Source organism: Pygoscelis adeliae, unplaced genomic scaffold, assembly GCF_000699105.1.
Source record: "Pygoscelis adeliae isolate BGI_AS28 unplaced genomic scaffold, ASM69910v1 Scaffold114, whole genome shotgun sequence".
In the NCBI taxonomy this organism is placed as follows: Eukaryota; Metazoa; Chordata; class Aves; order Sphenisciformes; family Spheniscidae; genus Pygoscelis; species Pygoscelis adeliae.
Genome location: NW_008824587.1, coordinates 478,166 through 492,129, shown reverse-complemented (window position 1 = coordinate 492,129; position 13,964 = coordinate 478,166). Strand labels below are relative to the sequence as shown.

Below are 13,964 nucleotides of genomic sequence, written 5' to 3'. Positions count from 1 at the left end.
GTTTATCTAGATACAGGTACTTTATTTACAAATATTTAGATTAATAGCATTGTTACATCAAATGAGGAGTACAGCAGTCCGAACAAATCCTCTCTGTGACAGAAACAATAAGACCTACTACTGTCACTTACTCTGGGAGTACAGGTATTGCACCTCAACAAGCTGTCATCATTAGAACAGTTACTTCACGTCAGCATTTACTTCACATCAGCAGCAGGTCGTGGTCCCTGGGCAAACCCTTGGTGGTGCAACCTCGGTTTTAGCAGGATGCATTAGCTGTAGATCTTGAACATACCCATCTACTTAAGAATATTAGTTAAAAAAAGGACTAACCAGACAAAACAAAGGGACAGTGCACAAGTTACCCAAATCCTATTGTCTGCACATTCCAGTTTTGGCTTTTATTTAACATTGACTGTACAATACTCGGTACCACTGTTTACTTACAAGTCTGAACATTGTATAGTTTTAGTGTCTAGAGAGGGATTTTAAGACTACTTTGTATTTTAAACGCTGCGGTAAGACTGAGGTCGGACCTCTGATCACGGTTAAGCACTTACACCCCCTTCCATTTTTAAGCCATATGCAGTGTTTTCCAAGTGAAGCTTCCTGTGAAATACAGCAGCGCTGCATGTAGAGCCACGCATCGCTGTCTGACACCACCGTAAACCCCACACGTAGTTCAGGAACATCCACCTGTGCACGGTCACCGCTCGACATCTCCCCTCTACGCGAGCATTACAGGCTGTGTCACCCCACGGAGGACGTACTCAAGGGCTTGGTGAAAGAGCCCGAGTCTTAAAAGAAACCCTGACACAGGACTGTTAAAAAAAAAATACAACAGTAGTTAAAAAACCCTAGAGAGCACACACACACACGCACGTTGTTCTGACCGTCCAGTTCAGCCTCTGACCATTCAAAAAGTTAAAGGTATAAAAGCGTAAGATGTGCAAGAGAACCAGCCTTTGTATACAATGCAAGGCAGGCGATGAAGCCCAATAATGCAAAACGCTTACAGAAGAGAAAAGCAGGTTAGCACACCGCTGATTGCACGGAACGGGATTAATAAAACGGCATAGATATACCACAGTGCAAAGGTGAAAGACAGATTCCACTAGTGTTAGTTTCTGCGTCGGGCTGAGAGTTCCCCCAGCACAACGGCCACTGGCGACACGAGGGGTTAAGCCTATTTCTGTCCTAAGGGGGCAATGTGGTCACATATAGGTCATACTGTACAAACTGGTATTTTCTTATATACTGTTCTAATGCCAGTAATCATTTTCTTCATTAAAATCATATACACAGGATGTATTTAACCATTAGCTCAGTTCCTTCAAATTTTATACATATTTACGTTCTGTTAACAAATGTAAAGGATAAAAGTGGCAAAAAAATGACGTAAAGCTATGAGCACACGAACGAATGGATTGTTTCCCTGTGCAAGTTGTACGCTCCCGCGCCAGCCCACCCCTACCCCCATACGCACCCCAGGGAATTCTTTCAACAAAAGCACATTGGTACAGAGCCCCTCGCTGCCGTCGAAGTCATTTCACAGCAAAAACTTATCCTTTACTACGGACAGCTCTAAACCGTAGAGGTGGGGAAGAAAGGCCAAAGAACCATAAAATTAAACCGTACAAGACAAAGCCCTGCAAACGTGTAAAATCATGAGTCCAGCATCAGTGCTCAGTTTAAATTATGTATCGGTGACACTATCACAAGGACAATCAAGGAAAAAAAAAACTTCTAGATTTACCATGCAGGAGAGGTTTTATTACTCTACTTGCCTTTGATAACCTGATTACATCTAAAGTTGTTTAGCAGTTTAGTACTGTGTTAAACTCGTCTCAGAGTTTTAATTAAACCCAGTAAGATGTACAGAAGACAGGGAAGCAGTCAAAAGCACCGCTTCCAACAGACAGAGGTGAAAGGTCAGAAATGGAGCCACGAAACAGAGGTCACTAGCAGCCACAGCCTTCTCTCTGGGGCTGGGGTTCACTGGTTAGTCGCCCCCCCTGCGGAGCTGACGGTTTGTGCTGTACACCCGATTCTGCAGCATTCAGATCCAGGCTTCCGTCTTGGATATTCTGGTAGATTTTCTTGGCAGCCTCCAGGAATGCATCCTCAACGTTCTCTCCGCTACGAAGAGAGCAGCAGGAGTTATTTAGGCTACGCTGCAGCAAAGCGACGCAGGTTACGGAGGCAGCTGGCTAGACACCCTTGCTGGGATTTGACAGGTCGCCAAGTATAAGCCAGTTGCTACCCTGTCCTCTTACATGCAAGAGGAGCTTACAGTCCTTAAAGCAGACATACCACAAAGTTTGACAACCTATCCCTGGGACAGCCTTTGATAGGGCAATTCACTCCCTAGCCATTAAGTCTATTAGGACTAGCCAGGAATAAAAAAAAATAAATACATGCCAAAACACTGAGTAGCAAAACTAAGCTAAGGCACTGAGCCACATGCACTGAGCAGTTTTGAAAGAGGCTTAAAGATAGGGGAGCTACTATTAATCAAAACCTTTTTGTTAAGAAGTTCCATGAAAACAGGCGCCAGTTGGAACCACATTTACTGGTGTCACGGGAGATCCGATCCCTTGCGTTCTGACAGGCTCCCCAGCTGACACAGCCTACCACCAGTACGGTGCGGCGGTTCCTCGCAGTGACCGAAGGGACTGGCTGTTCACTGCACAACGTGCTTACAGCTCGAAACATCCGAGGGAAGGAACATCTAATTGGGAACCACTCTTAACCACAGGTACACATTCTACACTCAAATGATGTCTTAAAACCAAAAAACAGTTCACTTGTTGAATTCAACAAGCCTTTGCCTGAAATGTAGCGAGAGGTCCCATTTCCAGATCACCTTTCAAGTCAAAGCTGACGTGATCGAAACCACTATACATACCTTACCCTCTAAGAGAACTCAAAACCAGTGGTTTTTTTCACTTGTAGAACCCTACTATACCTGAACCCTATGGCTATACTTCGTCATAATCAATATATTCCTCTTAAACAGATCACATCTGAATCATTACTCTAGAGAAAAGTAACTTACGTTTTTGCACTTGCTTCAAGGAACAATAAACCTGTTCAGAAACAGAGGTTTAACAGTCAATGCATAATATACTTCAAATAGCCCGAAGTCAGTCGCAGCAAGACCTGCTGATTACATGCAAGACACTGTTTCAGTACTAAACGGTATTTTTTGACTAAGTGAAGGCAGCAGTACACAAGCTGATCTCTAGAACGAAGCACAGTTAAGAGTTCAGCCAGACTATCGAGGCACAGTAGAAGTTTGTACATACAATTACATTACTTTGGAAGTGTAAGCTTGTGGCTATCAATGCTGAGGATTCACTTTAACATTGCTATCTTGTAGGAAACGTAACAGCTCAAGAGAAAACACACACCATTTTCTTCAGCAAATTGTTTGGCTTCTTCATATGTAACATCCCTCTGTGCTTCCAGATCTGCTTTATTTCCTATGAGGATTATCACCTAGTTCAGAAGAGAGAAAATTAGTCTGGGAAAAAGGTTATTAGCTTTTTCGCTACCACCCTCTTTATTAAAAAGATGAAAAAACAAAAGGAAATACGCAGAAAAGTTTAGCTGCAAGACCCACACATCTTCAGGAAAACGCTGCTCTAGCAGTGCACTCTCTGTAAAGTCAGGAACAGCGTCTCCAGCTGACACGTTCAAATGCTTTAGGCCATTCTCACGCGATGGGGTCCTAAAAAGCAGTAGTCCTGCTCTCTATTAAAGTTTTACTTGGAACCACTTCCCGCATTTGTTTAATCATCTGCTAATCCAGCCAGAATCTTTTAAGTTTTTCATCACAGCAGAGAGTCTTCCCATGAGCTTGGTGCTAAAGTATTTCAGGGGCATTCAGAAAAAGACTGAAGGACAACAGTTTTGTGGTGTGGTCAAACAGACACAGAAGAACCTTCTTCCCCCATCCCTCCAGAAGACCTGGTCAGCTTTCGCTGAAGATACGATTTATATTCCAATCGAAGATGAGATGGCATTCACCTCATTACTACCACAAAACAAGAAGAAGTAGTAACAAAAGTTAAGGTTTGTTCAGAGTGAATCACAATTTTGTCTCCAACTGCTGAAAATAGGCCCCTGAAAGGTGAGTAGCACAACAAGACTTTCAGAAGAAGCCACTGCTTTCCTGCACAGGAGCCTACGCTTTTCCTCCAGCTGCAGTAAGGGAAGAGAGACACTGGTATACTGCCAAGTGGGGACATCAGGGTAACTCGGAGCTAAGCAATTGAGAAAACACAGGCAGCTTATTTAAGAGAATACTGCTACCACTGCAGATGCTTTGGCCTAAGCCTTCCACCTCTTGCTTAGAGATAAGCGATCCTGCTTTCAAGCTAAATAAAGTCCAACTTACAGTATTTGGATTGGTGAGGTTCCTTGCATCTGTCAGCCAGCTGCTTAAGTGATTATACGTACTTCTTCTGCAAAGAATCAAGCGAGTTCAGTTTTAGCTACAGTATTTTTTAAAATACCCAAGTGCCAACAGCATAGTCAGCACCCATTAAACACACTAATATCTGTTATCCCTACTCTTCTCCCCAACCTCAAGACAGACAAAGCAGCCAGCATCTTGTTTGGACTCAGACCAAGATTTCAACAAGTCAACTTTAAACGCACAGAGCAACTCATACAACACAGGTGGAAAGACAGGCCAATTCACACCCGTAGGACGCGGCAGTTTTACTGCCCCCACAAGGACAACATTTGTATTGTTTTGTACAGAAAAAGGATTTCCTGTCAAATACTCTCCTGGAACACTGTACAGTAGAATAGCGCTTCGGTAACAAACAGTGCATAAGATGACTTATATTTTACTCAAGATTTAAGCAAACAGGAGATATAGCTATATATGCAGAAAAAAAAAAAGAGGTGCTTAAAGAATATCAAGAACAGCCCCAGAGGAAGACGGGAGACATGTGAAAGCAGGATTATTTTGTGTTGCACATCCGATTAGTTATTCTTTTAGCAGCATCTTTAATTTTCATCTGTAAAAGGAAGACAGGAGAGCTTCTACGCAGGCTCGTTTTGTTGGACGATTAGCCCGGGAAGAGGCCCACCCAGAAGTCGGACCTCTCCAATGCTCTCGTCTGTACAGAGTCTGTTAAGCACCTTTACACAGCCCACTGCAACAGAGGTAATATTCTGTCCTGTGCCTGCTCTAAGAATATTCCTGCCAGGTAAGCAGCAGTATCCATTGCCTCCCACGAAGAGAAAAATCCACGTACTGAAGAGCAGATTTTAAGGACAAAGCCAGTTCTTTAAAGAACTTCGACACAGGCAGTCAAGGCCTGAAATGGCAAGATCCTCAGGTCTGTCAGCAATGAAGTTTTCCAAGAAAAGCAGCTCACATAATTCCCTATGTTTCATTTTCAGCTCTTTAAATACTTCAAATATTTAGACAAAGAAGTGTGGTAAGCTTCACACAACAGGATACAAATCCAGACAGAGACAGAGTCCTTTAAATCCAAGTCAAGGGGACAGACAAGGCAGTACATACAAGGCTGTGGTATCCAAATAGCTTGTCGAGCACAGAGCTACGATACAAGATGCACCAGTCAACAGCACCTTACCTGGTAATGTCGTAGACCATGAGAGCTCCTGCTGCTCCTCTGTAGTAGCTTCGTGTGACAGCCCTGAATCTCTCTTGTCCTGCTGTATCCCAAATCTGTAGTTTAATTTTTTGGCCACTAACTTCAATTATTCTTGTGCCAAATTCAACACCAATTGTGTGGGGACAGTCCGCCATAACTGTCATGAAAAATAAGAGGAAAGATCAGATCTTTCTAGTACAAGGTCTCCTTGCTATAAAGATATCACTATCACCAGTTTTCAGTTACCTTTACTAGATTTTCAGTCCCTAAGAAAGCATTTTTACAGCTACAGTACCCAAACTGTATCACTTAACCAGAAATAAAAGTATTTCCTGAACTGCTGTTAGCTTTAAACACAGTTATAAAATTCCTCGCCTTCTCTGATGCATGTATACTGATGCAGTTTGGCCACATATATCAGAAGGTATCAAGTCAGCTGATTCTCAGCCTATCCTTGCAGAAGCGGTTAACTATTTTAATGCAGTAGGAAAAGGTAACTGTATCTTGGTAATTCCCTAAAAGTTAAAGTCTGTAAAACAGCTTCAACAACAAATATCCACGTCGTTTCAGACAGGGTAATAGCATGACTGTCCACAGGAAAAAGCCAGTTTCATGAGTAGCTATCAACACAGCAAATCAAAACCAAAAAGGCATCTTTCTAGTTATAATAAACTCATCTTAATAAGCTCATCTTTAAGAACGATCAAGAAAATACAGAAAGGAGGAGTACCTATTCAAGCTATCTACAGTTAGTGACAGTCTTGTAGTGAGGTGTTTGGTATGTTAGTTTGTTCGGTTGTACTGCTTCGGCTTAACACTGACAAAGCAAGAACAAGACACAGCCCTGTCAAGAATTTGACCATATGCAAAGCAGCATTTAACAATTGGCTGATACTGGATTTTAATTAAAAGCAACAGTTAAAAAATCCTATTTCTACTAGAACACATGAATATTTTAAACTGCAGCTCCTACCCACTTATTGCCACATCTCGAGTAGCACACAGTAAAGACTTAACTTTGTACTAATAAATACCTACAGACTTATCCACTGAGTGTGAGCTTCATGGAAAGTCGCAAGAGCTAATAGCTGCTGCAAACTCCAATACAACACTTTATTAAGAAGAATTGAAGCTAATTCTTAACTAGTCATGATAGCATACATAAAAAAAACATTGAGACAGCCTGCAGTAAGCCTTAAACACCATCACACAGGGCAGTCCAAGCGTCATGAGTCACAGCAGCTACAGAGAATGACAGTGCTACTTAAGGCTGCAAACAGAGTCAAAGAAAAATGAATCTTTTTTTTTCTTTTTGAAGTGCTTAAAAGCACTAAAGACCCCAAATGTTTGCGTTCAAGCTACACCAATACTGAAAACATACAAGTTTCAGACAAGAAATTTTACTTTGTTCCATATCAAAATTCCCCGGAAAAACTGTAAAAACAGACATGGTCTTCCCACTCATCACAGGTAGGACTGACTGAAGCAGCAGTTTTGCCATTACATCATCAATATTTTGCTTCTACATCTGCAGGAGTCAAAACAAATATCTGACCAAGTACAATACAAACCCATACAGATTAAGACAGACACCACACCAAGCTCATGCATGATGGAAGCAAAAAGGCAGGAAAGAGGGATGAAGCATACCAGTTAGAATAAATATTGTGAATTGAAATACTCACACTTCTTTTCTGTAAATTGATGAAGCAAACAGGACTTTCCTACACCCATGTCCCCTGTTACAGAAAGAATAGTTAAGGCTGACACCACATCATTGTTGCAACAAGCACATTTTCTTCATCCCACACAACAAATGGTACAGAGAGAGGCAGCCATTCCTTTCTGAGGTCTAGTTGGTAACATTCTATACCTGGCTACAGTCCTTAAGTTTATCAGCATTTGCACTATAGTTTTGGTCAGGTACAGGGTTGCAAGCAAGGGTGGAGCAGAAAACTCAAGAGAAGTTAATCTGTATTACTGTTTTTACAACTGTATTTCACAAGGTTATGAGACGTAGACCTGCAAGAAACCAAAATGTAAAATACACCTTTTGAGTGTTTGCCCTGCTCCTGTCTTACTTGCAGTTACTGGTAAGGACATCAAAAACACTGACAACCAACCAGAACACACCAAGAAATTGCTTCACTTCCACTGATCCACTTACACAATGCCAATAGTGAGAAATAGCAAGATCTGTTAAGAACCAACTTTTCCACAGGCCGAGGCTGTCACAGCAGCCTGACTTACAAACCATGACAATAAGATTGCAGATCACTTAACACCTACACAAAATCATTAAGAATTCAACAATTAAAAGCAAGATGAGTTCTTCCAGGACAGTAATAAATGCAAGCAAGTCCCTGACTCTAAACAGCCAAGGAAGCTGCAGCTAAAAGCAACATTTGAACACAAAAATAAAGCCTGACAGAAGTTTATAAGCCTGTCTAAAGCAATGGATTCCAATTAGTACTTGTGTCTTCAACATAGATTCTAAAAACCTTTGAGACTAACAATGCAGAGGCAGTCAAAGTGCTATAGTAAACCTGAATCAACACAACATCCCAGCTGTGTTAATTCCCATTACAGTTTTTCCCCCATTTCCAATGGATTTAGCAATTTTTCTAAATATAAAGTTGATTTAGGGAGAAAGGGACCACAGGCATGTGTTTTTAGAATGCCTTTTTTCCTAGTGCTATGCAGAAAGCTAAGCATTATGGCCCTAACAGTAAAGATATTCAAGAATACTGAAGTATGTATGTCAAGAAGAACAGTTATTTTTAACAGTAACTCAGCAATAAAGTGAACTCAATACAGGCACCGGTACTCGCCCTCACTCCCAGTTCACCTGCCACCAATCACACAGCTCTAGTTCTGCAGCACACAAAGCATTTGCCTTTATACTGTCAACTGCTAAAGCTTTAGAGCAAGTGCGGCCATCTGCAAGGGACTGGAGTTGGACAAGTAACTACTGAAAGAATCACCACCATATAGCAAGTAGCATGCGACAGAAGTCAACAATAGTACAGCCACGGGGTTTGTAGGTAGGCTGTCATGCATATACACATTGACATAAACAGGTACGTGCCCAGTGATACTTACCAATAATGATGTACTTAAAGATGTAGGAATAGTTGTAAGGTGCAGTTGCCATTGTGGCACTAAAACAAAAAATAGAACACATCAGAACTGCTACTTGTTCACCAAACTCAACCCAATTCATCCAATTTAGTTCATACAAGCAAACAAAAACCCCTTCCCCTTCCTCTCCCCCCCAACTATCCTTTCATTCACAGTTCAAGTTTCTGTGTACTTCCCCACAGTCACTGAATTGGTGCTAGAGACATTCAGCAAGACTCCCATATCATTTGCTCTGAACCCGTCAGTAAGGCCTCTGGGTAGAAATACGCTCTGCATAGTATCGATACTCATTCAATTTTATGCAGAAAGACTTAAAGCTGTTGAAAAGCTCCAGTAGCTTCTTGCTTTGTCCAGAGTCACTGAGCAGACCAGCACTCGCTAGCCAAATAGCTGATACATAAACTGAAAATAAAAGTCTGACTCCAAAAGAAAAATCTGAAGACGTTTAACAAAACCAGCAATTTGGAACTATTACCTCACACTTCTGAGACTTGCAACAGGAACAAAGGAAACAGTACAGCTTGCATCAAATAGCTGAGAATTACTTAAAAAGACAGCCCAAGAATGCTGTACTAGCCATAACTGGGGTCTGGACTGCTACACGCCCATGTTAGAAAAGCGGTACAAGCCACAAATCAGATGTTGGGGAAGTTAGTTAACATCTCTGTGGCTTTGCCAGCATAGTAGCATTACAGCAAGGTTTAGCAGTTTCTTTTTTTTTCTTCCCTTAAATACACCTCACTGGTGAGATTTACTCCCTAATCTGTGCTCTATAGTGGATTTAAGTGATCATCAAAATGAGATTGGGGTAAGTACTTCCAAAGTTTTCCTATGCTTTCCTAGATGTAGGAAGAATTAGAACTGGCTTCAGCTGCGTAAACCTGCAAGGGGTAATACCTGACTTACCAACTAATATATCAGTTAACCAGGATTACAAGCCTATACAGCCCAGATACTGCCCGTTAACATAAAGGATGCAAAATGCCTGCTTTTGTCCCAGGTTTTAAGTTAAGCTAGATATAGTGTGATCAGTTAAGCAAGTGGAAAATTTCTACTAGGAGTTCACCATTTCCTTTCCTGCTCCGGCATGGCAGATAGCCAGCCATTAGAAAAACATGATACTTTTTATGAAGAACATTGCTTTAGCCTAGAAAGATTTTCCTTCAGGTCATGTGTCATTCACATGACAAATGAAACCAGTACTGTAAAGAAATAAAAATGCAAGAAAGCTTACAAGCCTGTAACTTTTTCAAAAGCAAAGTATTGTTTCCTCAACCCCAATTAATCCACAACAGTGAACTGTAGTCATAAGAAAGAAGGTGACTGACAACAAATCTCATTCACAGTACGCAGCCAACAGCCACCGCTTCACACAGCTGAGGTTTAAAGCAAACGCTCTTATCTAGACCTTGGAAGGGGAACAACTCCAACGGGCAGTTAAGAAGGGTTTACTGTGTGCCAGTCGCTGACCTGCACCTTGCCTTTCCTTCATGCTTGGCTCGTGATATAGAAACTCTGAAGTCCTTCTATCCCAAGCAGTATGCAAAGCATCTACGCTAAGTCCTATATATACACACACACACTGTTCTATTAAACCAAGTTTAATCCAAGATAGTAAACAAAAGACAATTTTGGAGAGTAATTCTCATTGTGTTGGCAAGACAGAATTCCACATCAAGTGCTGCATGGGCTCCAAGAACAGCCATTTCAATCAAGAAAATTTTAGAGGAAACTCTTCTGCCGTAGTAGAGGGAAATCTCATGCAGCCATCCCACGCCACCATCGGTCTCTGGCAGATAACCACTCAGTGGACGGACCACTTCTTATTGCTGTACTGGGTAGGAATTCACATCCATGACTGAAAAATGCACTGCCCTTTATAAAACAAGCCAGCAAACTTTACTGCCTTATTTCCTGGAAGTGGAAGATTCCAGAGTTATAGTATCAGCACTGATTATTTTCAACATCAGCAAATAAAGACAAGTAACTGCTCCACACAGAGTTCAAAATTAACGTGCCATTGTGGAAACATCCAATACTTCAAATTTTCTGAACACGTCTTCACACATTATGTTCTTCCTCTTCTCCAGCATGTCCCAATAGCAGTAACATTCAAACTGAGCATCTTCTGATCCAATCCACTTGTTCTTACAGGATACTTGCTTTTTAAGTAAAGCTAGGAGGACTATGTTCATGGCTCAATTCAGTTTGATAGCTGACAAGGTTAAACTGGAGGATTACGAGGTATGTAAGTGGAAGTACAAAAAAAAGAAGCTTGAAAAGGCCAATTTATGTGTACAAGTACTTCAGGAGGATAGCATGAACTGTACTATTTTCCACAGAAAACAGGTGGGTGCTGCAGCCACAATAGAGGAAGAAAGGTGAAGACACAGAGCACTAACATGCATCTAGTTTGAAAGATCTATGGTGCGTTCTGAGGACAGTAGTAACTTACACTTTTTTTTTTTTAAAAACCAACACATTGTAAACTCCCAGATAGGGAACCACTCGGGTGGCTATGGAATCTCTCCTGCAGAAACCTAGGTGACCCTCTCTTCCTACACAGTAGTAGTTGGCTAAGGAATGCTAAGCACTCCAAAATACTCAGAGAAGTTTCATGTTTCTGAGCACATGACTTTACAATATTCCTGTACACAACAAGGGAGGGGAACATGTCTTACTATCCAAGCTTGTAAGCAGCATCACTGGAAGGTGAGGAAATTTTTTTTTTTTTTTTAGAGAACGGACAAAGTGGGAACTCTGTGCAGACTATATCACAAACTGAATTTGAAGTGAGTCTCTTAACTACAATCTTCACTGCTAAATACGGATCTCTGTTTATTGACAGACTGTTTTTGCTTGCTAAGATATGTCAATGTTCGTTACACTCTTTAAGTAAAGAAGTCTAACTATGCTATTTCAATATAAAAGAAACTGTCACTGCTTTGCAACTTATCATAAAAACCATTTCCCACTTCAAAGTGAGAGTGAGAAAACCAAATTCTGTGCTTGGCAACAAAGTCCGCTAAGAACTGGGTGGGAAGGGAGGACTAACTTCAAGCCCCATCTCATTGTTAAAACTTCACCCCCATTCTTACAGTAATATTAGGTCCCTAAAGGAGGGGAGAGATCCCACACCCCACTGTGTACCGCCAGACCTAGCATGCTCTCTCCACAGCTTAAAGAAACAGATTGTTAATTCAGATAAATTCACTCATACGATGAGTCTAGACCTTCTCTTAGGTCCCAGAGAGTTGCTGGAGAAGTTATTGTGCCTGATAGACGTACATACTGAAAGCTTGCAGAAAGACAGATAGGAAGTTTAAACACAATTTCTGGAGCTAAACTGAAAAAAAAAGTAATACTTTGGTAATGCATTTATTCCAAGGGTCACATTACAGAAGATTCTGAAATACTCCAAATTATTACTAAAGGTCAGGAATCTTTTCTGGAGAACAGATGACTTCTTTAAAAAAAAAACAAATAACAAATTTTTAAACACTCGAATTCCAATAAGGATAAGCAGGAATCCAAACTGTACTCAGATCTTGGCATAAAACTGATATTCCAGAAGAACTCTGTGCTGAAGGGGAAAAAAATAAATGCAACAAACTGAACACAGAAGCCATGGCGAGAATTCAGCCTTAGAAAGCTTACAATCAGCATTTACTACAGATGAAAGAAGTAAGTCTAGACAAGAATAGTGCACAACAGGATTCAGTAAACACAAAACATACTAGCTACGTGTTAATGCAAGGAGTTAATATACATTGATAGCATCAGCCACCTGTTGAAACTGGAGTTCTACTTCCACTTCACAGCCCTCTGTTCCAGACATGTGAACCTTAATAATCCCAATATGGGGGTTTGGGGTTTTCCTCTTGGGAGAGCAGGGGGACAAGAACTGCAGGACTGAGAAAGCTGCACGTAAGTATATGCAACTCACCTTCAGCCACTGCTGACAGTACACAACATGACATCAAAGTTAGCCAACCATGAATTTACTGTTAACTGAAAGCAAAAAAGTTTAGCCTGGAAGCTTGCTCTACCTGCCATTTTTCTTCCGGGAAAGTCTGCCAACTTCAAACAAGTTTTAGCTCCCTTTTCAGAGGTAACACTTCCCCAGAGTTTAGAGCATTATTTCAGGATGGCAACTAGCCAGAGGATCATGCTTCACTATACACAGATTGCTGCTAGTTTCAAAGCCTGTACAATTACTTTCTGTATTACAGTTAGGACTAGAAATTTCACAGTGAACAGTGTCACCACAATCCATTTTCCATATATCAACTTCTCTTAGAGGCTTTTTTTTTAATTTATAAAAAGTTAAAGATGACCTTAACGAGATACTAGTGACACCTACATTTCCTCCTCTAATCAACAAGCACCACACAGGTATTTTGACAGCTCACTGAAGCCTTATTTCAAGTATCAGCATACATCTGTACAAACTGAGATAAGGTTGTTCTAGGCGCATTGCCATAACATTCTTTATCAGAATAACATAACTGTAAATATCATATCCATACCAGCTTTCGTGAGACCCATGCAGCTCCTTCTAGCTCAACTCAAGGACATAGTCAATCTTAACTGTTCACTGGATATCAGTTGCACACAGAAATTCATAGCTTTATGCTCAGCAAGAAGCAGGTATGTTATCAGAAGAGACTAGAACCTGTATGCACAGGTTTTATTAGACACTGCATGTGGCTAATACCACCAGCTGACCGATCCACACAGAGATGATACCTCTGAAAACAGCTATCAGCTTCAAACTCAGGACTGTGTAATTATTACAGGTTCCCCTTAAAAACATACCACTCTGCAGCCAGAGGACCACTGTTTAGTTACTCTGAAGCAAGAGACATTTTGTATTTCATCTGGCCATCCAGGTGTTCTTTCCTCAAGGATATGCAACGGGAAAGGATCTCACAGTTGAAGTCCAGTTCCCTTCTATAAAAGGTAATGCCATCATACCATTCACTTCATAAACTGAAACAACTTTTAAAGAGCTGTTAGTTTTTTCATTTGGAAAAAATATTAGTTGCGTACAAAGGGAACTGTATGCAACCAATAATAACTATTATTTAGAGCAGCTTCTAAGTGTCTACACAAAATGACTAGGTAGTTACCCTCTTTCCCAGGGCACAATCTTCCTCCTCTTCTCTGCATATTTACTTAGAT

The 13,964-nt window shown here is 41.0% G+C and overlaps 1 protein-coding gene across 1 annotated transcript; it reads right to left on the bottom strand.

The window, feature by feature from the left end:
* Position 1: 1 nt before the first annotated feature.
* On the bottom strand, positions 2-13,716 carry RAB14 (RAB14, member RAS oncogene family). Its single transcript, XM_009322028.1, has 8 exons — positions 13,599-13,716; positions 8,742-8,800; positions 7,325-7,378; positions 5,619-5,796; positions 4,403-4,469; positions 3,414-3,501; positions 3,059-3,089; positions 2-2,139 (listed from the first exon to the last, which is right to left on the bottom strand). Exons 2-8 carry the CDS (start codon positions 8,791-8,793, stop codon positions 1,962-1,964), a joined length of 648 nt encoding a protein of 215 aa, XP_009320303.1. The 5' UTR covers positions 8,794-8,800; positions 13,599-13,716; the 3' UTR covers positions 2-1,961.
* Positions 13,717-13,964: the final 248 nt, after the last annotated feature.